Source organism: Caenorhabditis elegans, chromosome V, assembly GCF_000002985.6.
Source record: "Caenorhabditis elegans chromosome V".
NCBI lineage: Eukaryota > Metazoa > Nematoda > Chromadorea > Rhabditida > Rhabditidae > Caenorhabditis > Caenorhabditis elegans.
The window spans coordinates 3,081,271-3,106,061 of NC_003283.11; the positions used below are offsets into that span (position 1 = coordinate 3,081,271).

The 24,791-nt window shown below is 34.9% G+C and overlaps 7 protein-coding genes and 3 pseudogenes across 10 annotated transcripts; 4 read left to right on the forward strand and 6 right to left on the reverse strand.

Annotated features, from left to right (window-relative positions):
- Positions 1–500: 500 nt before the first annotated feature.
- srt-7 (Serpentine Receptor, class T) lies at positions 501–1,977 on the forward strand (the record flags this gene model as incomplete). The annotated part of the gene is made up of 4 exons (NM_071441.2): positions 501–647; positions 751–1,173; positions 1,219–1,365; positions 1,413–1,977. The coding sequence occupies 4 exons, from the start codon at positions 501–503 to the stop codon at positions 1,755–1,757; spliced, it is 1,062 nt and encodes a 353-aa protein (NP_503842.1). The 3' UTR covers positions 1,758–1,977.
- A 397-nt stretch (positions 1,978–2,374) lies between these two features.
- srt-71 lies at positions 2,375–3,857 on the forward strand (annotated as a pseudogene). Its single transcript has 3 exons — positions 2,375–2,509; positions 2,911–3,212; positions 3,247–3,857. Coding segments are annotated over exons 1-3 (1,048 nt in total).
- A 1,432-nt stretch (positions 3,858–5,289) lies between these two features.
- srt-8 (Serpentine Receptor, class T) lies at positions 5,290–6,716 on the forward strand (the record flags this gene model as incomplete). The annotated part of the gene is made up of 4 exons (NM_071443.1): positions 5,290–5,436; positions 5,487–5,909; positions 6,186–6,332; positions 6,381–6,716. The coding sequence occupies 4 exons, from the start codon at positions 5,290–5,292 to the stop codon at positions 6,714–6,716; spliced, it is 1,053 nt and encodes a 350-aa protein (NP_503844.1).
- Positions 6,717–7,797: 1,081 nt separating this feature from the next.
- On the forward strand, positions 7,798–10,082 carry acs-21 (fatty Acid CoA Synthetase family). Its single transcript, NM_071444.4, has 6 exons — positions 7,798–7,917; positions 7,971–8,069; positions 8,131–8,268; positions 8,322–8,468; positions 8,883–9,836; positions 9,889–10,082. The coding sequence occupies exons 1-6, from the start codon at positions 7,804–7,806 to the stop codon at positions 9,988–9,990; spliced, it is 1,554 nt and encodes a 517-aa protein (NP_503845.1). The 5' UTR covers positions 7,798–7,803; the 3' UTR covers positions 9,991–10,082.
- A 459-nt stretch (positions 10,083–10,541) lies between these two features.
- cyp-33C9 (CYtochrome P450 family) lies at positions 10,542–13,291 on the reverse strand. Its single transcript, NM_071445.5, has 6 exons — positions 13,132–13,291; positions 12,341–12,819; positions 11,990–12,288; positions 10,973–11,321; positions 10,742–10,915; positions 10,542–10,696 (listed from the first exon to the last, which is right to left on the reverse strand). Exons 1-6 carry the CDS (start codon positions 13,211–13,213, stop codon positions 10,589–10,591), a joined length of 1,491 nt encoding a protein of 496 aa, NP_503846.1. The 5' UTR covers positions 13,214–13,291; the 3' UTR covers positions 10,542–10,588.
- Positions 13,292–13,819: 528 nt separating this feature from the next.
- On the reverse strand, positions 13,820–14,907 carry str-70 (annotated as a pseudogene). Its single transcript has 3 exons — positions 14,426–14,907; positions 13,933–14,382; positions 13,820–13,889 (listed from the first exon to the last, which is right to left on the reverse strand). Coding segments are annotated over exons 1-3 (1,002 nt in total).
- A 952-nt stretch (positions 14,908–15,859) lies between these two features.
- Positions 15,860–17,418, reverse strand: C50H11.17 (annotated as a pseudogene). The gene is made up of 3 exons: positions 17,182–17,418; positions 16,958–17,131; positions 15,860–16,681 (listed from the first exon to the last, which is right to left on the reverse strand). Coding segments are annotated over exons 1-3 (1,233 nt in total).
- A 1,229-nt stretch (positions 17,419–18,647) lies between these two features.
- Positions 18,648–20,879, reverse strand: Y73C8C.4 (T20D4.11-like domain-containing protein; the record flags this gene model as incomplete). The annotated part of the gene is made up of 4 exons (NM_071447.3): positions 18,648–19,053; positions 19,663–20,010; positions 20,419–20,592; positions 20,643–20,879. 4 exons carry the CDS (start codon positions 20,877–20,879, stop codon positions 18,742–18,744), a joined length of 1,071 nt encoding a protein of 356 aa, NP_503848.2. The 3' UTR covers positions 18,648–18,741.
- Positions 20,880–21,857: 978 nt separating this feature from the next.
- str-66 (Seven TM Receptor) lies at positions 21,858–22,964 on the reverse strand (the record flags this gene model as incomplete). Its single annotated transcript, NM_071448.1, has 3 exons — positions 21,858–21,916; positions 21,975–22,423; positions 22,477–22,964. The coding sequence occupies 3 exons, from the start codon at positions 22,962–22,964 to the stop codon at positions 21,858–21,860; spliced, it is 996 nt and encodes a 331-aa protein (NP_503849.1).
- A 555-nt stretch (positions 22,965–23,519) lies between these two features.
- str-69 (Seven TM Receptor) lies at positions 23,520–24,640 on the reverse strand (the record flags this gene model as incomplete). The annotated part of the gene is made up of 3 exons (NM_071449.1): positions 23,520–23,590; positions 23,638–24,086; positions 24,150–24,640. The coding sequence occupies 3 exons, from the start codon at positions 24,638–24,640 to the stop codon at positions 23,520–23,522; spliced, it is 1,011 nt and encodes a 336-aa protein (NP_503850.1).
- Between the last annotated feature and the right edge of the window lie 151 nt (positions 24,641–24,791).

Below are 24,791 nucleotides of genomic sequence, written 5' to 3' on the forward strand. Positions count from 1 at the left end.
AATTTTTGGCAATCAGCATTTTCGGCAACTGCCGAGTTTTAAAATATTTGGTATTTCGGCATTTTTTCAATAAAAAATGTTCCCTGTCAACTTAAAAAAACAATCTAAAAATTCTGATCTCTTATTCACAGAATTTTTTGACAATTCGACAATTTTGGCAGTTAACCACTTTCAGAATGATCGAAATTTCGACATTTTCGTTTTTTTATTTTTCTAGTGATGCTCAAAGTGCTAAGCCAGTTCCTTGTAACATCCCAAATGTTCTGTTATTATTGTGTCAGATCATCGATAATTTATACTTTTCTGATTAGTTTTACCACATAGTTGTATTCAGTAGACAATTTCCGACTATCTCATGTGATACTCTATTGTGAGCCGCCTTCATTTTGACACAAAAAAACGTATAATCTGGTTTTTGTGTTCAGACATTCATTGCTGATTAATACTTTTCGAAATTTTGTTCTTCAACAAACAATTGAAAAAGAGATTTAAAATCAAAAATGTCGCTCAACATGTCTCTCTACTATGTATTCACTCACTCTTTCAGTCTCCCACCGGAATACGATTGCCCAGAAAATGTGAACGTCTCTGCCACAACCAGACCATTTTTGGGGGCATACTTTTTGCTAACTGGGATTGTTCTAGAGGTAAGCTCAAAGTTTTCACGGTTTCGAAATACATCAAATTAGGGGAAATAAGAGCTCATTTCGCGCCTCGCTCAGTCGGAAGCCCTATATCAAATATTTTCAGATTCTCTACTTCCTATGCTTCCTTGCAATTTTAAAACTCAATCTTCGAGTTCCGGTCTACCAGCTGATGCTTTTTCTATCAATTGTCGATATGTTGCAACTAAGCTGTAACTCAATAGCAACGGGTCTATTCCACATAATTGGAATATCGTTTTGCAAATTTCCGTTCCCAATATTCATTTATGGAGCTGTCGCCCAAGCATCATGGATGAGTGGGAGCGTGTGCTCGATTTTTCTAGCCGTTGAAAGATGCGTGGAGATTAATCCAAAATTCCCATTGGAATTTATTTTCCGCAAACGGGTTTTTCGTTTCGTACTTGTTGCAATGATAATGCTCAGCTTTTGGTCTTTAGTGTGCGTCAAGCCTGTTCTATTTTCACTTCAGTATAGCTGCTGGTTTTTTGATCCGATGACCGGCAAAGATGTGAGTTTGCTTAAAGTAACTATATGGAATTTGAATTTTTTTCAGCCTGCGTTTTTTGTGAGCACCCCTGATACCATTAGCAATATTATTTTGATAGTCTGTACATCAACTCTATATCTTTATCTATCTTACAATCTGCTCTTCAAGTTCGGATATTCCACATCAATTTGGCTTTATAAAACAAAACGGCAGGTATGCTAACTTTTTCGAATTTTTAAAACTTCAAATCTGAATTCTAGATAATATTCCAAGCAGTGATTCTTTGTGCTTTTCATGCCGTTGTCGCTGGAATTTATGAATTTATGATGTTCTTTTACGCTTCACCATCGCTAATCATCATTAGTCAAATACTGTGGGGATGGAGCAGTGGCTGCATGTGCATCGCATATTTATCATTCAACCGAACAATTCGAAACTCGGTCGTAAAAATGATAATTCCGAAAGCTATTCGAATACGGTACGGGTTGCATGTTGGCTTTGAAGAGCACTTGGCACAAACTGAAGCTGCTCATACTTTGGGTACTGGAATTGTGAACGCAGCGGGATCGGCTATCAAAATGGGCAATTTTATTAATTTTGACTAGATTCGTCGGATCAATAAATGTTCTTAAATCTGAAAAATGTTTAAAATTCACAATAAAACATATAAAGTTATGTTTCATCACCTTTTCAGGGCACCATTAGCCGCTTTTTTTTCTGATAGTCCTTTTTTTTGTCAAAAAAAATGTAAATTTTAAAAAAATCTAAAAATGTTAATGTTCTGAGTTTTTCTATTTTTTTCGTATTGAATTTTTTTCGTATTTTTCGTATTGAAATAAACAACGTTTTTTTCATTTTTATCTAAAAACAATGGCTCTGATGTTTACATGATTCTTTTTCAAACAAAACATACGTATAGACAACTAGAAAATACATGCCTTAATCATGTTTTCTATATTCTAATTGTTAACAAGAAGAAACTATTCACAGGTGCTCAACTATAGCTTTATTAACAAAGACATGTCAGAACCTCATTTTCAGAGCATTACAAGTTATTTCGCTTAAAACCGCACAAACTTTAATTCTGTTTCTTTTTCTGTAACCAAACTTGGATATTCGGTAGCTACATATATTTTTTGCCAGCTAGAAAACCGTTCTTATGTGATATTTTAATAGCTTTTTCAAATTTGGAATATTTCTTTGGAAATCGGTATAACTACCTATGTCACTTTATTACATTTTCACGCATTCTTTTAATTTACCCGAAGAATACGAATGTTCGGAAAAATTTTCATTTTCCAATGTGAGACACCCTTTTCTGGCAGCTTATTACCTTGCAAGTGGCGTAATTTTTCTTGTAAGTTCATTTTTATTAGGAAGTATTAACATAGAAATATTCATCGCGATCCTCGGTCGATGTCGGCTGCATAAATCTAAAACTAAGGGTGAATGAAGAATTTCATCGCGATCCCGAATTGATGCCGGCTGCACAAATACCATAAATCAACAATTGTTGGTGTGAGAGATATTCATCGCGATCTCCGATTGATGTCGGCTGCGCAATTAGCCTAAGTCTAAAACTAAGGGGTGAAAACAGAATTTCATCGCGATCCCAAATTAATGTCGGCTGCGCATTTCCTAACATTGTCTGAAATTTTAATGTCCAAAACATGAAAACCGACTCACAAACTACAAAAAGAAACAGACGAATAATGCGTATTTTGTTATTCTTGAGAAAGTTATACGAGTTTTTTTCAGATTACATATTTTCTATGTTTTCTCGCACTTTTGAAACTCAACCTCAAAGTTCCTGTCAACCAACTTATGCTGATGCTTTCTATTTTTGATATCCTTGCAGTAAGCATGAACTCAGTGGCAGCTGGCATATTCGGTATACTTGGAATATCGTTTTGTCACTATCCCCTCCCAATATTTGCCTATGGAGCTATTGGTGAAGCTTCGTGGTTAGGTGGAAGCGTTTGCTCAATCCTGCTAGCAATCGAAAGATGTGTAGAAATAAATCCACACTTTCCGTTAGAAATGTTATTCCGCAAGTGGATGTAAGTATTTAGTAAAAATGTAAGTATGTTTTATTGCTAAATTTCCAGCCAGAGCTCTACGAATGCCAGCCAGATACAATAAATAACATAGTACTTGTTTTGTGTACGTCTACATTATATTGTTATATATCTTACCACTTATTATTCAATTTCGGGTATTCTACTTCATCATGGCTATATAAATCCAAACGACAGGTTTTTCTAATTGTCGAAAATATTTTTAAATCCAAAAAAAAACTTCAAAAGATCATCTTCCAAGCGGCTATGCTTTGTATTTTCCACGCGATTGTCGCCGGGTTCTACGATTTTATGAGCTTCTTCTACGTCTCTCCCGCGCTAATAATTATTAGTCAAATTCTGTGGGGATGGAGCAGTGACAGCATGTGCATTATCTACCTGTTATTCAATAGAACAATTCGGAATTCTGTTATAAAAATTATTATTCCAAAGACCATTCGAATACGGTACAGGTTGCATGTTGGATTTGAAGAAACTAAAGATCATCTTCCAAGCGGCTATGTTTTGTATGTTGGATTTGAAGAGAACCTTGCACAAACTGAGGCAGCGAAAAATTGTGGATCAGGATTGGTGAATGCCGTTGGTTCGAGGGTTAAACTTAACAATTTTGTTACTTTAGATAATTGAAATGAATTGTTTTTTTTTGCAATTTCGAATTTTTCAAAATGTCGAAATATTAACATTCGTTTGTTTGTTTGTAAAAAAAATTATGTAGGCATGTAGGCATCAGGGCTGGGAACAAAAAAAAATTTTGGACCAAAAAACAAAAAAACAAAAAATTGAAGTTTTCGAAAAACCAAAAAAACCAAAAAAACAAAAAAAATTGAAATTTTCGAAAAATCAAAAAAACTTTTTGAAAAACTTTTCAAAAAATTTTTTATGCTTAAGTTGATTTTTAATGGGGTTATTCAAGTAATGTTTCAAAATGTATCGAAATACATTTCTGACAACTGTGTTAAAATACATGTTTTAATGTATTTTAATAAAGAATAGTCTCGAGTCGAAACTATTAATGGCAAAAATTTTTTTTTTTGAATTTTTTGGTTTTTTTGGTCCCAAAGAACCAAAAAAAACGAAAAAAATCGATTTTTCGTCAAAATACCAAAAAAAACCAAAAAAAAAAAAAAACAAAAAAACCAAAAAATTCCCAGCCCTGGTAAGCATGTAGGCATGTAGGCATGTAGGCTTGTAGGCATGTAGGCTTGTAGGCATGTAGGCATGGAGAAAAATTCAATTTAAAACTACCGTATTTCCTCTATTAGTTAGGCACCTCTATTAGTTTTGCACCTCCATTAGTTTTGCATCTAAAATCACTAATCGAAAATTAGTTTTGCACCCTCTATTAGTTTTGCACCCCTTCATTTGCTCCCTATTTTTAGGAATTCAAAATTTGAATAATAAAATCGTTCTAAAAATTAGGAAAACTCTTACATACTTGGTATAAGAAGTCAAAACTGGCAAAATATGAGTACAACTCGGACAATTTAATTTTTGCGTATCAGTCGTAAAATTCGCTCATTTTTGTTCATAAGTTGTTATTGAAATTGATGATATTATGCCATAACTTAATGGAAAACGTGAGAAAAAACCTGTTCGAAAATTAGTTTTGCACCCTCTATTAGTTTTGCACCTCCATTAGTTTTGCATCAAATTAGGTGTCCGAAAATTAGTTTTGCATGCCTTACTAATAGAGGAAATACGGTATTCCAATCTCCGTGTCTGGCTTATGACGCATAAGTAAAGAATTGCTCATTTGAAATTCGGAGAAAACATAATTGACTACAAACTTGTTAGGTTTCTGTTTGAAAACAGCCTAGACATGTAATCAGTTTTACAAATTCGAACAACAGGACAGTAGTGAGAAACGTAACTCACTGGAAGAATAGAATTCCTTGATTAAAAATTCTAGCTAAAACTAGCGGATTTCAAAACAACAATGGTTGAGAACACGTTTTCGTTCGATCTCAGAAATTACAGAAACATAACTATATTTTTTCTGTTTTCCTGTTAGTTGTATCAGTCTAAAATCCGCAAGTAATTTTGAAATTAACAATTTAAAATGTCCCTAAATATGTCGCTTTATTACGTTTTCACACACTCATTCAACCTACCTGAAGAGTACGCATGCCCGGACTTTATGACTAAATCTTCGAGGAAACAGCCATTGTTGGGCGCATACTTTCTTATTAGTGGAATCGTCTTTTTGGTAAAAAAAATTGAAAAAAATTAAAACAGTGAATTTTATAAAAATTCCAGGTCTTATACTTCCTGTGCTTCCTTGCTGTTCTAAAATTGAATCTGAAAATTCCTGTCTACCAACTTATGCTGGTCCTTTCAATTTTTGATATATTATCGCTTAGCGTAAACTCGGTGGCCACAGGAATATTCGACATAATTGGGATCTCGTTTTGCCAGTGTCCCCATGCAATATTCTTTTTGGGAGCTATTGGACAAGCAAGCTGGATGAGTGGAAGCGCTTGCTCAATACTTCTCGCCGTTGAAAGATGTGTGGAAATCAATCCAAAGTTTATATTGGAACGGTTATTCCGCAAAAGGGTGTTTTGTTGTGTACTTGCAACTATTATAATATACAGTATTTGGTCTGTAATATGCGTTCAGCCTGTGCTATTTTCGATTGAATATAGCTCATGGTTTTTTGATCCATTGATTGGAAATGATGTAAGTACATAATAAAACTTGGCTCGGCAAATTGCCGGAATTGAAAATTTCCGGCAAATCGGCAAATTGCCGGAATTGAAAATTTCCGGCAAATCGGCAAATTGCCAGAATTAAACATTTCCTGCAAATCAGCAATTCGAAAAATTGTTATTTTGCCAAATTTAACGGCTGAAGCTTTGACATAAAATTTACAATGATCTAAAAATTTGGGTTGTTTTTTTTACTATTTAGTTGTGTTGAAATGTATTTATAAAATTAAAAATGTCAACTTTACAGCCAGACATTTACCTATGTAACCCAGATACAGTGAACAACTGGGTTCTTCTCACTACCATTACCGCCCTTTATTTTTATCTCTCATACCACTTACTTTTCAAATTTGGATATTCTACGTCAATATGGCTATACAAAACTAGACGTCAGGTATTTCATTATAAAATTGATTTTTTTTTCAAATTTTTTAAATTTCAGATAATATTCCAAGCATTGATGCTTTGCGTTTTCCATGGAATCGTCTGTGGCATTTATGAATTCATGAAGTATGTATATTTCTCACATACGCTGGTTATTTTGAGCCAACTTTTGTGGGGATGGAGCAGTGGCTGCATGTGCATAGCATATCTGGCATTTAATAGAACAATTCGGAACTCTGTCTTGAAAATATCAATACCGAAAAGTATCCGAGAACGTTATGGATTGCACGTTGGTTTTGAAGAGCACTTGGCACAAACTGAAGCAGCTCATAATCCCGCGGTTATGAATGCGGCTGGATCAACTGTTAAGATGAATAATTTTATTCATTTTTAAATTTGAAATCAATTAGATTATGTGTTTTTTTTAAACAAATATTTTTTGGTATTGATTAAAAAAAGAGTACGGCGTTTTTTCAAACATTAAAAAATTATATAAATGTCAAGAAATTGCCAAAAAAATCATTCTTACATATTTATTGTACATGAGAAATCTACAGCGTGAACCTAAAGCTAACAATAAAGCCTCCCCCCCCCCCCCCCCCCCCCACCCAAAAAAAAAAAATTTAAAAACTCTGCAGAAGCTCAAACTATCCACGGCTCAAAGTATAAATAGTTGCATCACAGACCGAAATACTTTTAGAAAACAAAAATATTCCAGAAAAAATCCTCTGCGATTTTTGGTCTCTTATCGTTGAAGAAGAAAAACAACAAAACTCGAAAACAATTTTTGGTCAGCAATTTTTTGTTTACCAAACACCAGAGGTTTTTCCATTCAGTTGTTCGTATGCAGCTTCTAACCTTGTTATAATTTTTTTGCTTGAATTTTTCAGAATTAAAAAATACTTATAGTTGGAGAAAAACGCAAAATAATTGAGAGGCCATTGCAAAATATATAGCATGAGTAAGAGAATTAGACAGCAAAGGGAATTGTTTGTGGCCGCATTTTTCGGGGAGGCCACGGCCATTCGATTAGGCATTAGGGAATACATGTTTATTCTGATATTTATATTTTTTAATGAAAACATATTTTTGTTTTTTTATGTGATTCTGAGAGCTACATAACTCATTATTTTAAAATATTAAAATTCCTTTAACAATTTGAATTTTCGTTTGTCTTTAGAAAACTTGAATTTTTAATTTACTATAAACCCAAAATATATGCCACATAAGACACTCGAACAAGGTGCTCTAAACTGTCGGCTGCTAAAAAATTGTCGGAATTTTTTGAGTGTTAATTATTACTGTACTACTTTGACCGCTCATATCTCAGTTGCCTCTGGCTTCATCTAAAATGTTTCAACTATGAAAATGCAGATAAATATCACAAATGAATTTTCACAGTTGAAATTTTTTGATAACACTCAAACCAACTGAGGTAAAAGCTGTCAAAGTGGCACGCAACATATTCAGCTTTATAGAAAATGCTTACCCACCACCTCAAATCTTCAATTCACACAACCGCTGGTCTTCGAGCTGCTACGTCAGCAGCAAATAATATAATAAGTCAGGCAAATCTTCAGTCAGACATTTCTAAGGTAATTTTTCTAGATTTATGATTATTTGTAAATTAGAAATATTCTAGTTTTAGGTATTGTTCATCGATGATGGCCGGAAGATAACTTATGGTGATTTTGTGCAACGTGCAGGACAGTATGCTACTGCCCTTACTGAGAAATACAAAATTAAGGTACTAGCTCTTTAAAAATCGCCAAAAATATATTTTTCAAGTGGCACATAAAATTTTACAGAAAGGCGACCGAGTAATGGCTCGAGTTTCAAAAACCACTGACACAGCTGCTCTGTACGCTGCTTGTCTTCAAATTGGAGCACTTTACGTACCAGTTAACCCTGCACTAACTCAATCGGAAGCAGCACATTATGTTAAGGTATTTTTGGCAATTTGTTCATCAAAAATTAAAAAAAAAAAAAAAGTTTGTAGGACGCGAAACCTTCGCTTTGGATAACTTGCAAAGATGATGCGGATCAAATTGCCATGTTTCAAAGAGTTTTGAAGACAGTCTGCATTGATAACCCAGTTGAAGTAATTAATGAAAAAGTACTTGCAGATGAAGCAGGAAAAAGAAAGGTAGGTTTTAATTAAGTCTCAATTGAAGTTAGAGTTCCGAAATTTGAGATTTTACCATTTTTAGACCCAAAATGGTTCAGAACTACCAAATTTCAAAATGAGAATTTCAGAAAATTTTTCAAAAAATAAATACAGTTATGGTGGTTCAAAGTTTTAGAAAAAAGATCCGTTCTCAGCAAAAATCTCAAATTTTGTCAACTTGTCAGTGTCGCAGTTGAAAGAACTATTGCTTTGCAACTGACAAGTTGGAAAAATTTGAGATTATAGTCAAATATAGCTATGTTTTTCCAAATTTTTGAACCGCCATAAGTTATGAAATTTGGTAGTTTTGGGCCATTTTGGGTTTAAAAAGAAAAATCTCAAATTTCGCTATTCCGCTATTTGCTATTCAAATTCAAACATTTGAAAATTCAGGCCTGCACAATGATCGAGCATGTCGAAAAATCGAACGCTGCGACAATCTGTTTCACTTCTGGTACCACTGGTGCTCCCAAAGGAGCTGTTCTTTCCCACGGAGCACTGACCAACAATACGAATGCATTGGTTCAAGAATGGGGATTCACCGAAAATGATGTGAATCTTCACTGCCTCCCAATCTTCCATGCTCACGGACTTTACTTTTCCCTTCACTGCTCACTGTTCTCCCATTCAAGTGTTATTTGGCGGCCGAACTTTGACGCTGAGGATTGCAGTAAGCATTTGAAGAACGCAACGGTTTTCATGGGAGTTCCAACTTTTTACTCGAGACTTTTGGCAACAAATAACTTTAACAAAGAATCATTTGAAAAAATAAGGCTATTCATTTCGGGCTCAGCTCCATTATCTGTGCCAACTCTTGAAGAATTCGAAAAACGAACCGGTCAAGTTATTCTGGAAAGATATGGAATGACAGAAGCCGGAGTTATTGCATCAAACCCCTTGAAAGGAAAACGAAAAGCTGGAACGGTTGGACAAGCTCTCAAGGGAGTTCAGTGTCGTGTAACTGAAAACGGAGAGATTGAAATTAAAAGTGATTCAATCTTCAGTGAATATTGGAAGAATCCAGAAAAGACCAAGGAAGAATTCACAGAAGATGGATGGTTCAAAACGGGAGATGTTGGTAGTCTCGACAAAGATGGCTACCTTACTATTGGAGGAAGATCCAAGGATATGATAATTAGTGGTGGGGAGAATATATATCCCAAGGAGATTGAAGACGCCATTGATTCAATTGAGTTTGTGAAAGAGTCCGCAGTCATCGCAGCTCCTCATCCGGACTTTGGAGAGGCTGTGGTAGCTGTAGTTGTGCCGAAGAATATGGTGGAAGATGAGCAGAAGTTTGAAGAAGATTTAATTGAGATGCTAAGAAAAAAACTTGCAAAGTATAAGGTGAGCCATGAATTTTCACCAAAAGTGTGCTAAAAAACAAAAAAAAATTCAGGTCCCGAAGAAGGTTATCCTACTGGAAGAGCTGCCACGAAACCATATCACAAAAGTTCGAAAGGACATTCTCCGTGCCTCATACAATAAACTTTTTTCGTAATGCCTGTATTTTCACATTTTGTTAGTTTTCTAGCCCCAGGAAATTAGGGTTTGTACATATGTATTTTTTGTAAATAAAACTGTTAACTGAGTGTAAAGTCTCAACTGGGTAGATTTCAAATTCGCGCTCGAACCTTTTTTGGCCACAGTCCAGGGTTCAGAAGTGGCGTAAATTGAAGCCCAGTGGGAGAAACCATTACTGTGGTTGGCCCCTTTCCCGTTGTGTCAGGATGTCCCATTACGGTTTGATCTACAAAAAATGCGGGAATTTTTTTCCTGAAAAATGTACCGTCAGCACGTTCTTAACCATGCAAAATCGGTTGAGAACTCCGCGTCTCTTCTCCCGCATTTTTTGTAGATCTACGTAGATCAAACCGAAATGGGGTACTCTGACACCACTTGTCCTTGCATTGCGATTGAGTGAATTTTGTACTTTTGGAGTAGGTATACCTATACTTAAAGCGAGATTCTAATGTTTTCTCCTAAATGGCAAGTGTCGAACCCAATTTTCAATAACTTTTTTTTCTTCAAAAAATGTATAATTCTTGTACATATAATCAAAATTTTATTATATCTAATTAATCCAAAAAATTCCAAAATCATTCCGACACATGTCGTCTCTGCAAAATTGCCTTGAACTCCTTCGTGTGCATGCCACCTAGCACAGCTTTATCAATAATTGGAGGCCCGTTTGCATCCGGAACAACCTTCAAATAATATCAACTTCAATGTTATTACAATCAAAAATTTACCCTGTATCTATTGAAAAAGTTGGCAATAAAAAGGAAGAGCTCCATACGAGCAAGCCCTTCTCCGAGGCACTGCCGTTTTCCAACTGAAAATGGGACCAGTTGCTCGACCTTTTTCAGTTTTCCATCGTCATCAAGGAATCTCTCCGGCTTGAAAATATACGGCTCAGGGAAGACCTGAAACGAACTACAGTTGATAAACTACAGTTACTGATAGCCTTGGTCTTGACTCACATTCTCATCATACATAACTGTACTTATCTGTGCCACCACTCCAGTACCCTTTGGAATATTGTACCCCTTCAGTACAGTATCCCTGGTCGTCATGTGAAGAAGATTCAAGGGTACCAAGTTGGCGGTTCGCTGGATCTCGTTGATGTACGCGTTGGTGTACGGTAGATTAGGCTTGTCAGCAGTGTTGATGTGTCGCTCGCTTCCGATCACTCGATCGAGTTCTTCATGGAGTTTTTGTTGAGCATCCAGGTAGTTTAGGGTGTAGGCAAAGCACCATGTCATCGTATTTGAGGTGGTCATCAGAGCAGCAAACCAGAGATCGAGACACATGTTGGACAGCTGTTTGGTGCTGGAAAAATGGATATGGTGTTGGGTAAGACTTTGGCAAGAATTGAGCAAGACTTTGGCAAGAATTGGGCAAGACTTTGGCAAGAATTGGGCAAGAGTTTGGCAAGAGTTGGTTTTAGCTTGGGCCAAGTTTTACCCAAGCTTGATCCAATTCTTAAACTTTTCTCAAACTTGGGAAACTTGGACCAAATTGGGTGCAGCCTGAACCAAGTGTTGCACAGTTTCAAAAGTTAGTGAAGATATATCTGCTCAGGCGTGGGCGGCAAAAGATTTGTTCCGGCAAATTGGCAAATCGGCAAATTGCCGGAATTGAAAATTTCCGGCAAATCGGCAAATTGCTGGAATTAGAATTTCCGACAAATCGGCAAATCGGCAAATTGTAGGAAAAACGGCAATTGCAGAAAGTTTCGGACAAGTTGTGGTTTTGCACTTTTTTTTGGAATTTTCAGAATTTCAATTTTAATCGGCAAAATTGTACGCATCCTATGGATGTTCCTGCATCCATTTTGAAAAGTAAGCAAATTCTATGAAAATATCTAGAGAAAACCGAAAAAATTTCAAGACAACTTCCGGCAAATCGGCAAACCGGCAAATTGTCGGAAATGAAAATTTTCGGCAAATCGCCAATTTGCCGAACGACAATTGCCGCCTCATCCTGTTTGTGCTCACCTGAACGACTCAAAGTCCCCGCTTGCTTCTCGTTTCCTCTGCTCCTTCAAAAACGCCTCCACATAATCCGAATTTTCTTCCAACTCGAAATCGATTTCCTTCTTATGATTCTCAATCTGAGTCCCGAAAAACTCAGTGAACCCCTTTTGATACTTTTTGAACCGATCCAAAATCGTTGGTCCTGGCATAATATAGCCCATCCACGGAAGGAAAAACTGGACTCGCATTGAAAAACTTGCGAACTCTCCACTATTGAAATTGAAGAATGCTCGAATTGTGCGGAACTCGTCGGCACGGGTCTGAAAATAAAATTCTTGGCTGGCAGATTTCAGTCCCAAAAAAAGTGGTTACCTCGTCAAATCGATATCCAAAAAGCATTTGATTTATCACATTTCCCACGGCTCTATCAAAAATGTCTGTCAAATCTACGCCTTCTCCAATTGTCTTATCACAATTGTTGAAAATATCCTCCACTTCCAGCATTATCCTCTGCTCCATTCGATCCTTTCCAAGCCCAAAATCTCGAAATTGATGAATTGCGAATCGCCGATGTTCCCTCCAAAAAGGCCCATTAGTCTCAACAACTCCATAAGACCCTCCGCGAAATGATTCTTGAAATGCCATTGGCTTTTTGTCGGCGTATGTTTCCCCGTCTTTTATGAATGTTTCCTTGAGAGCTTCATAGCTGGATACCAGGATGTATGGCCGGGTTCCGAGCCAAAATGTGTAGATATCGCCGTATTTTGCAGTCCATCGAGCGAAGGCTTTGTAGCCAGGAGCCGGATTTCGAAGGGAAAGAAGGTTGCCAATTAGTGGAAGTGGGGTAGGGCCTGGAAAAAATTTAAGCCAAGTTTGCAAAAATTCATAGGGAACAATTTCAAACTGTCAATCTTGCTATATGATATGCTGCCTGAAAATCCCTTATTCTTGAGTTACATGCGTTTTAAAAAAATGAAAAAAAAAAAGAACCCGCAAGGTGTCGGCCGCTGTTTCTCTTTTTTAATTTGAAAATTGTTTGAAAAATTCAGCAAAAAAACAGTACTAGTTCCAAGTTCTCCTACACTCTACACACACACAAACTATGATTTTTCGTAATAATTAGGTATCAAAGATAACGTTTCATCATATGAAAAATCGCTTACCAGCTGGCCAATTTCGCCTCTTCCAGTACAAATGATGAAACAAAAATGCAACAACCACCACCAAAATTATGTTGAGAACCATTCTATATGAATTTAGTTTGAAAAAAAAACCTATTAGACCAAAAGTTTAAATGGTCAATTTTAATGACGCAGATAGCACGAGGAAATTAGAGTGTAAACATTTGGTGAGACACAGACATAGAGATATGTTACTAGATATTTGCCAAGGCAGACGCATATTTTGTAACAGGAAATTTGTTTCAAGTTTTGTTTTGTTTTGAGTTTAATATTAGAAAATTTAAATTGCACGAAGTTATTCGAAAAATACCAAAAAATTTATTTGGAAAATTGCGGTAATTTCGTGGTACATTTTGATATAACATACTATTACAGCATAGCTAAACATTTTTTGAAAAATAAAAAGAACATCGTTTATTTGAACCGCTATTTAAAAAATTTTTTTTAATGAAATGAATAACGAGAAAAACTAATGGGTTATCTAACAAACATTTAAATGAATTTTGTAGTTGATAAGAATGCTTGAAAGCAATATCAGTTCGTGAGATCATCATTATTTTGGAAGTTTATTGGTGTTTTATTTATTATAAGCGTAGGTACAAATAGGCGTAGGACGTAGGTACCAAGAAACCGTGATGTATGTTCATGTAGTAGCCCAACACTGACGCTTCTTCAATTTGGTGTAAAACGAGTTACACTAACACTTGTGACACCATTCTTGAAACTGAATCTCAATCTCTCTGCAATTTATTTATTTGACTTTTATATTAACCAAGCACCTACTTTTTATGATTTTTGTGTACTCTGAAACTATCAGCATAAATGCAATACTATCGAATGGTGCGTAGAATCCAACGAGAGCGAACAAGTTGCCAGTTTGCCAGTCAACTTGAGCTTGAAATATTGGAGCTAGAAGCGGTGTGAAGAATATTGGAATTGTTGGAAGAATCAGGAATATTGTGGGACCAACAAGCTGTACAACCAGCGCCTTGAAAAATTGTTTTTGTAGCTTTTGATTTTGAATTGAGAAGTTTTCCAGTTCAGTTTTCCTGTTATAATGCATTTTTGCACAGCAAAATATAATGACAATGTAGTGAAAACATATTGCGGAAATCCCGATTAAAAGGAATATGACACCGTTCCATCGTATGGATGCATCGGCTGAGTAAGGAGTCATAGTGAACCTGGGCAGCTTTGAGACACTTGAAATTGAAATTAAGTTCAATACTTTTTCTGAAAATCTAAGTAAACTCAATTTCCACTTCTATTAACCCACTTCACATATAAATCCGAATATTCATCTGTGGCGCAAAGCAGATTCATCGAAGTTGTATATACAAATCCAGGAATTAAAGGGTACAATATCCAAATAATTGTCCCAACTCCTTCGAAGATTTTCGTTTTTTCGGCATGAAATAAGCATACATATCTATAGACAAATTGCACAGAAATGAATGCAACTATGACGACGTAAAATGCGCTCCAAAACGTTAAAAGCAAGGAAGCAACGTTTTCTGGTAAGTTGCTTCTACTGAAGTATAATAAAGATCCGTTGTAGTTGTGGGAATACGGTTTTGCGGAGACTTGTAATCCGGAGAATACAATGCCCAAAATGGCAAAATAGACTACCATATGCTTGTAAGCACCGGTGATGTTTTTGATGTGAAAAACTGTTAGAAAAATCAGAAACGAGGTGATGTTAAAGTTGGTGAAGAATTCGATGACAATAAAGATACTCGATAAATGGTAGAGACTCATTTCGACGAAAATTGTGAAGTGAATTTTTGAAGTGACTGGAGTAAAAAATATAATATTTTGATTTTTCCTCGTTTTCCAAAAGTATAAAAAATCAAAACTACAAAAAAAATACCAGAATCTACTCTACGTAAGTCTACGAATTTAAAAATTTTTCAAAAAACAAGATATGTATGTGACTCATTGTACAATAAAATTGGGATATTTTTCATGTGTACACCACATATTGAAAATACCTTAAAGGTGGAGTAGCGCCAGTGGGGAAAGTTCTAAAAACCACTCCTTTGGTCCCAAAGTGACCAAATATCATGATAAAACTTTTCAAAAAATTTTTGAAAGTATTTTATTTACTGTCAAAAAGTGGCATTTACTCAGTTTTTGCCACTCATAATTTTGGAAGTCGGCCAAAAAAAATTTTTTTTTTCGATTTTTGTTATGTTTTAATTTTGTTTAAGTTATTCATACTGAAACATTGTAGGGGTCGGACAAGCTAAATTTCTTTAAATTTCCTCAAAAGCTCGTATTTTTCAAAATTTTAGCAATGTACCAAAACGTTGACCGGAAATTATGAAAAATCTAAACACTTTTGGAGCGTTTTATTATGATATTCGGTTACTTTGGATCATTATAAGTGCATTTAGACAAAATCCCCACTGGCGCTACTCCACCTTTAAAATTTGCACATTAGCAGATAAACAGTTTTTTTTCAAATATCTGATTTTACGTGCTTGCTGGCTGGCCTAAATTAAACCCGGGGACTAGAAAACTCTAATTGTCAATTCAAAAAATGGCCTAACCAAAACCCGGACGAGGAAAGTTCTTGGCCGTGCTTGTGTTGCGATAAATTTTCCTATGGTAGTTAAAGGAACAATGTACGAGACTTTTGAAAAATAAATGAATATAAAAAAGCAGTAATCACAAATGCGGAATGCTTATTTTTCAAAACTATTTAAATTCAAATGCCTTCTGTTGAATTGGTGTTTTTTTGGTAATTGTCCCAATTGATATCGAAATTCGTCAAAATTCCATCTCCACACATGCCAGTCATGACGTATTGCATGCATTCCTTGTTTTTTAATTCTTCTGTATTTAGCTGTGGATTATGAAACCTACCATCAATGAAACACGGAAAACTATTCGCGTCTTCCCGAGGTTTTACTTCATTTAAGCAGAGATTGAAAGCGTCTTCATACATCACATTGCAAAGTTCGACGGTTTTGTTGGTGTGGTCTTCAGAAAAGTAAGAGGTCTCCATGCAGGTCTGAAAGGTTTTTTTGTGAAACTCGAATGGTTTCAAAATCCGGTTACGTTATTTTAGAAATGAATTTATTTCCAAAAATATAAGCTGAGATAAAAATAGTGTTGTAGTTGTACATATTATGTTTGAATTTGAACTGAATACAGGTTTTCGAAGAAATAAATTTTATCAATCAAAACAACATTTCGGCTTGGACCAGCGTTTCTTCTCAAAGGTTCGCCATGCTTCTGTGGTTTTTTCATGAGTCGTCAGTTCTATTGAGGACTTCATTTCGCTTTTCAAAACAATTATTTCTTCATTCATTTTGTCCTTCACAGGATCACACCGTTTTGATACCAATTCATGGAACAAAGAATCGTTTTTATGGCCGTGGTGTTTAGTGCTCATAATATCCACAAATCTTTCATATTGTGAATCTAGATATTCCAATGCTTCCTCGTCACATTTTATTCCTAAAGCAATTTCTTTAACACATTCTTTTCCACGGACGTATGCATTACGGCGATCTTCCGGATCTCTCTGAAAATGTTTGTTTCTTAATTTTATTGATTTTTTTTTTCAATTCTACGCAAATAAAACGTCAAAATTGTTTTCGATTGACCTCGAAATTGAGTGACGTCATTTTTGCGTTTTCCGGCATTACAAAAATTTTGAAAATGACATCATTAATTTGGGAGGTAATTCAAAAATAATTCCACCTTTTTAAATATTTTTATAGTTACTTTCAGTCATTACGGCCTATTTTCTATTATGCAAAACAAAAAAATCACGAATGAAAAACAATGACTGTTTTACCCTTAAAAAATCCAAGTGATAGATACAGTAGTTGCTTCTGCGGTAAAACACTTTGTACATTTTCGAAACACAATCCATCATTTCATAGTACGTGAATTCAATTCTCTCACATTGCCTTTCGTAAGTTTCTTTGTTTTTTTGAGCCTCGGTGCAATTGAATTGACCAAAACATGTCTGAAATGTAACATAAAACATAAATGAATACAAATATACAAAGAACCTACCGGTATCTTGTTGCAAGTTGTATTGATATTTTTTGCGATCTCTGATGTAACTTGAATGTTTGAATATTCATTCGTTAAATTCATCAAATTGTTCACATAAGGGGTGCACTTCGCATTTATCTCAGCTTTCTCACTTTGTGTGCAAACGTTTAAAGACGAATTCAATTTTGTGGACTTGGATTCGATATAGTTGAAACATGTGAACAATGGAATCACCCAGCAAATAGACAACCTCATGTCTAAATAATGAACCAAAACTGTTACATGGAAATATATTATACTCTCTGTAGTTTAATCTGAATGATCCACACTAATCCATATTTCATAGAAGTTCTTTCTGAACAATACATAACACATTTTTCCGGTGTCAAACGGCAAACGGGGCAAAGCGTGTAGGAAGGGGGAATCTATTTTTCTATTTTTTCGTCTGTCAATCTATTTTTCGTAAGTCAATCTATTTTTCGTCTGTCAATCTATTTTTCGTCTGTCATTCTATTTTTTTTTGTATGTCAATCTATTTTTCGTCTGTCAATCTATTTTCGTCTGTCAATCTATTTTTCGTCTGTCAATCTATTTTTCGTCTGTCAATCTATTTTTCGTCTGTCAATCTATTTTTCGTCTGCCAATCTATTTTTCGTCTGTCAATCTATTTTTTCGTCTGTCAATCTATTTTTCTTCTGTCAATCTATTTTTCGTCTGTCAATCTATTTTTCGTCTGTCAATCTATTTTTCGTCTGTCAATCTATTTTTCGTCTGCCAATCTATTTTCTTCGTCTGCCAATCTATTTTTCGTCGGTCAATCTATTTTTCGTCTGTCAATCTATTTTTCGTCTGCCAATCTATTTTTCGTCTGTCAATCTATTTTTTCGTCTGTCAATCTATTTTTTCGTCTGCCAATCTATTTTTCGTCTGTCAATCTATTTTTTCGTCTGCCAATCTATTTTTCGTCTGTGAATCTATTTTTTCGTCTGTTAATCTATTTTTTCGTCTGTCAATCTATTTTTTCGTCTGCCAATCTATTTCTCGTCTGCCAATCTATTTTTCGTCTGTCAATCTATTTTTCGTCTGTCAATCTATTTTTCGTCTGTCAATCTATTTTTTCGTCTTTTTTTTTTGTTTTTATTTTAATCTATTTGTTTAATTGCAAAAGGACAGCCGGCGAGCACGTGTCTCTTGTAAATTTCCTAAATTTCAAAAAATTCAAGTGTTTTATTTAAAATTTTGAGTAATGCGGAATTTGAATTGCCTTGAAGCATACTTATTTGGGATAAAAATAAAAAATAAGGTTATATATTTGGGTTGCAACATTTTTTTCAAAATATCCTGAGTAGTTAAAGAAAACAGTAAGTTCTATAAAATTTATATATGAAATCTTAATTCTCGAAATAGGTTTTTTTGAAATAACGTTAGAAAATGCAGTCCAAGTCTACAACAAGTTTTTTAGAAAACACGACACATTTTTAATCAGTCTAAATCTACCAGTGTACTAGACTTTCAAAAAATAAATAAATACAAAGATACGGTATTCAAAAATGTAGAATGTTTATTTTGCAAAATTATTTAAATTAAATTGCCTTCCGTTGAATTGGTGTTCTTTTGATAATTGTCCCAATTGATATCGAAATTCGTCAAAATTCCATCTCCACACATGCCAGTCATGACGTATTGTATGCATTCCTTGTTTTTTAGGAGTTCTGTATTATTCTGTGGATCATGAAATTTTTCATCAATGAAACACGGAAAAGTTTTCGCGTCTTCCCGGGTTCTTACTTCATTTAAGCAGAGATTGAATACGTCTTCATACATCACATTGCAAAGTTCGACGGTTTCGTTGGTGCGGTCTTCAGAAAAGTAAGAGCTTTTCATGCAGGTCTGAAACGTATTTATGTGAAATATTTTAGAAATGGATTTATCTTTACGCATACAAGTCGGGCAAATTTCAAATTTTAATTTTAGGTCATTTTTTGAGTCCCCATCTTTTAAAAAAAGTTTTCAGAAGGTTCCATTATGAAATTCGGAGTTTTCAAACAATTTCGACAACATTACAAGCAATAGTATGCCAGATAAGTTGTTTTATGAATTTATTTCTAAAACTCCCATTTTTGAATTATACTTATTTTAAACTGACGCAAAAATCAGCGAAAAATTGAAAATGCATGTTGCCAAACTTTAACTGGGCTCCCATGAGGTCGGCGCCTTCGCCTGCCTCAGCGGTCGCCGCGCCGGTTTCACCGCATCTACCACGCCACATGTATAGTGCGGCGAGGAACCGCGAACGTGTCGGCCGCTTCCAAATAACCACCTTTCGCACTTCGCTGCACACACACAGCGGCGCGCGACGTAGGCGTGAAGCCGGCTCGTGGCTCGCATTTTGCACTTCACTCAGCGGGAAGCCCTAAGCTAAACTATATTTTATCAATCAAAGCAACATTTCTAAAGGCATTATTGTCCCAACTATTTTGTTCTAACATTAAATCTAACCTTCAACTCATCACAGACTGACGTCGGCTTGGACCAGCGTTTCTTCTCAAAGGTTCGCCATGCTTCTGTGGTTTTTTCATGAGTCGTCAGTTCTATTGAGGACTTCATTTCGCTTTTCAAAACAATTATTTCTTCATTCATTTTGTCCTTCACAGGATCACACCGTTTTGATACCAACTCATGGAACAAAGAATGGCCGTGGTGTTTAGTACTCATAATATCCACAAATCTTTCGTAATATGAATCTAGATATTCCAATGCTTTTTTGTCGCATTTTGTTCTTAAAGCAATTCCTTTAACACATTCTTCTCCACTGACATATGATTTACGACGACTGTCCGGATCTTTCTGAAAATGTTTGTTTCTTAGTTTTACGGACTTTTTTTTTTCAAATTTTGCTAAAATAAAAATAAATTAAAGACTGAATCCTTTTGGAATGACCGCACAGTGATGTTGGAAGGTATTTCAAAAGTAATCCCGCCTTATAAAATGTTTTTTTAAAGTTGGAATAATTATTTTTAAAATATAATATTATTTTCAAAATTGGTTACCTATGTTATATTATGCAAAACAAAATACCTACTGATCACGTGGTGTCAGGTTGGCCCATAGCTTTACTGCACACAAAAGGCGGGAAAACATTTTTTTTAAATTTGTTTTTTCACATTAATCATCGATTCTCGTGGATTTTTTTGTAATTTTTCGATGAGGGCATGTAATACACAAGTACCGTTAATTAAATTTTACTTGTCTTACCGTCAAAAAATTTATGCCAAAGCTACAGAAGTAGTCTCCGCGGTAATACAATGCGTATATTTTCGAAACACAATCCATCATTTCATAATATGTGAATTCAATTTTTTCGCATTTTCTCTCGTAAGTTTCTTTGTTTTTTTGAGCTTCCGTGCAATTGAATTGACCAAAACATGTCTGGAATGTAACATAAAACATAAATGAATACAAATATACAAAGAACCTACCGGTATCTTGTTGCAAGTTGTATTGATATTTTTTGCGATCTCTGATGTAACTTGAATGTTTGAATATTCATTCGTTAAATTCATCAAATTGTTCACATAAGGGGTGCACTTCGCATTTATCTCAGCTTTCTCACTTTGTGTGCAAACGTTTAAAGACGAATTCAATTTTGTGGACTTGGATTCGATATAGTTGAAACATGTGAACAATGGAATCACCCAGCAAATAGACAACCTCATGTCTAAATAATGAACCAAAACTGTTACATGGAAATATATTATACTCTCTGTAGTTTAATCTGAATGATCCACACTAATCCATACTTCATCGAAAAGAGAGTGATCTGCCTATGTTCTTTCTGACCAAATAGTTACTTCACACATTTTTCCGTTGTCGGAATAACCACTTCTATGACGCCAAAATGATCAAATATCACAGTAAATTTTTTTCAAAAAACGTGAAGTTTTTTAGATGAACTTCAAGCGATTGAGATGGTCTCAAGAAGATACAAAACAAAAATATAATTCTCGTTAGACAGGTTTATGCAATATATGAGTTGAGAAAAAAATTACGTATGTACTTGTTTGCAAATGCTGTAAACTAGAAAAAGATCACAAAAAATCATGGTTTACGGAAAATTAATCGATGGAGTTTATCTGTAATAGTTATTGAATTTTTGTCAGAAAAATACGACAAATATTTATTACTCAAACTATAGTGATGCAGGCAACTATGAAGAGAATAGTTGATTTAAAAAAAGATGCAATAATCTTTAATATATAATATTTATTCTTCACCAGCACTTTTTTCATTAGAATTAGTTATGCCGCTTGTGGAATTATTGTTCTTCCGGTAGTTGTTCCATTTTCTATCAAAGTCCGTCAAAATTTCATCTCCACAATCCAACTTCAATAGAAGTACTTGAAATTGGGTTTTCTGTTCTATTAGTCATCATTAACTATTTTTTTTTGTTGTTAAATGCCCGTTTGAGGGGTGTATATTAGATCATAGTAAGTGTACCTAAACTAAACTCCCTTTTATTATGTTCCACATTTGATTAAGTAATCTTTATTCGATGTTACTCTAAATGTAATTAATTCATTATTTTACAGTTTTTATTTATGTATATCACGAATGTTAAGTGAATTTAATACATTTAAAGCATTTTGAATTCTTCCACTACCAATAAATTTGTGTTCTCCTCAAACTGGAGTTTCTCAAAGTGAATTTATCACGGAGACTTGTGCATTGTTCTTACAACACATTGATATTTTATCTGAAATAAAATTAATTTACCAGTAAACCGCCAAATTTACTAAACGTTTCAAACTAACTTTTAATAATATTTCTATACTCGGAAACAACTAGTGCGACTGAAATACAATCACACGGCGGATAAAATCCAACAAGCGAATACAGGTTCCCAGACTGCCAATCCACTTCAATTCCAACGATTGGTGCCAAAAATGGAGCTATCAAGATTGGCACGGCAGGTGTTATCAGAAACATTGTTGGTACTAACGCCTGTATGACAAGTGCAATGAAGTATTGCCGTTGTAAATTTTGGTTCTGGACAGAGAACTTTTCCAATTCCTTCTTCATGTTGAAATGCATTTTTAGACTGCAGAATATGATGATGGAGAAATGAAAATTGATGAGAGATGATGCGATCAAAAGGAATATTATACTAGTATGTATAACAGAGCCATCAGAATTATAAGGTGTTAATGAGAACCTAGCGAGTTCAGATACATTTAATCCATAATTCTCTGCTACAGAGTCTCTGGAAAATGCACTACTTGAAATTTGCCGAACGTTCAAGATGGTACTATTTACCTGACATATTCATCTGTATAATCATTAGGTGCACATAAATACTTTATAGTGCTAGCATAGCAAATTCCTGGTAGTAAAGGATACAACATCCATAAGCCGCCTTTGAATCCTTCAAAAAACCTGGTTTTTGAACTGTCAAATAAGCATAAATATCTGTATATGAACAGGACGGATATAAATGAGAAAGTTGTTAGATAAAAGCACGACCACACCGTTATGAAGGCATTGCTGATATTAATTGGTAATTGAAAATTGGTAGCGCTGAAGTACAATAGCGTACCATTGTAGTTGTGGGTGAATGGTTTTGAAATAGCTTCAAAGCCCGAAAACATGAGTCCCAGGGCAGCGAAGACAACGATCATTCGTTTATATGGTACTGATATGTTTTTAATATATTTAATTGTGATGAAGATGAAGAGGGAGTTCGCGATGCATCCAGAAAAGAATCCAAACGCTGTGAAAAAGCCAAATAACTTGAACATGAACATTACGAGCAGTTGTGATGTTCAAAAGAAGATATTAGGCGGGAGTATCTTACAGAAGAGGCATGTTTACGTCACGCGGATTTGAACATAATCAACATAGGGAAATTAGAGCACAGACTTCTAAACTATCATAACATAATCTATTGGAAAGAAATGTCTACCAACTTGATATATTTGCCCAATGCGATTTCGGTATAAAAATTGAAAGGAAATCAGAACAATTGGTGAACCGAGACCCGTGTTGTTTGGTATAGTCGACAAACCGAAATTATAACGCGTGCGTCTGAAACTAATACGACTAACCATGTTTTATGTTTTCTAGGTTGTCAGTAACTATATATAATTCCTGAACGACCCACAAAAAATAGGGTGTATTTTTTGAATGACGTCATAGACTCTGCTATACGCCTCTTACACAGTGAGAGCTCGTAATATAGATTTTAAAACTTTTGTAATAGTGGATTAAGATTTAAACTTTCAAGAAAAAGTTATCTAAAAGTGTATTTATTCAATTGAATTAGTTATACAATTTATTATTCTCGAAACATCAAATTCAGCTCAAAAAAGCACTGGCTGAGTAACTATTGCTGTTGAAACCACCGAAACCACCGAAACGCCGCACAATTTCTCTGAAACATTTGAATATCATGATATACATTATACTTCCGAAACTAACGTTTAACGATTGTTTTATATTCTGAAACAATTAACATAAATGCAATACTGTCAAATGGAGCATTAAAGCCAACAAGGGCAAATAAGTTGCCCGTCTGCCAGTCGACATCAATTTTGAGAATAGGCGAGAGCAACGGTGCGAAGAAAATTGGGATGGTCGGAATGATCAGAAAAATAGTTGGACCGATTATTTGTACGATGAGCGCTTTGAAAAATTGACGGTGAAGCGTCTGGTTTTTGACGGAAAACTTTGCCAGTTCTATTTTCATGGAGATGTGCATTTTGTAGCAGCACACTATAATGATAAAATAGTGAAAACTTATTGAAGAAATTCCTATGATCAAATATATAACTGTATTCCACCGTAAGGATCCATCGGCAGAAAATGCGATCATAGAGTATCTTGGCAACTTTGACACCTCGAGCCCGTAATTTTTACTTATTGTAGCTCTGAAAAATAAGATGAACTTGCAGATAACATGGTATAAGATTATTTTCAGAGAAGCCACTCACTGTACGTAACTATCGGAATATTCATCGGCTGCACACAGAAAATTCATGGAAATAGTGTAGAATGCCCCTGGCACTAAGGGATAAATTATCCAAAAAACAGTTTTGACGCCATCAAATTTTTTTGTTGCATTGTAGTTAGTCAAACAAAGATATCTATAGACAAATTGTACTGCTATAAATGCAACTACAATTATATAAAACGCGCTCCAAGATGACATTAATAAAGATACAAAAGTTTCAGGCAACTCGCTTGTACTGAAATATAGTAGAGAACCGTTATAGTTGTGAGAAAACGGTTTTGCGGTAATTTCTAATGCTGAAAATACAATTCCAAGCGTTGAAAAATAAATGACCATTCGTTTGTAGGTTCCGAACAAATTTTTCACGTAAAAAGCAGTGAGAAATATTAGAATGAGATTGGTAAAAGTGCTGGCAAAGAACTCAACAATTGTGAATACATGGGATAGTTCAAACAGTGTCAGAGCCGACATTTTCAAACTATGCAAGGAAGTGAAAAAGTAATAGTTATAGCCTGAAAGGCTTCTCAACACGATATAATAAATTAGCACTACTGTATGTGGACAGCGGAAATTGGAAAGTTCTGTTTTTGTATTCTCAGAAAAATATAAATTTTATGGTCGC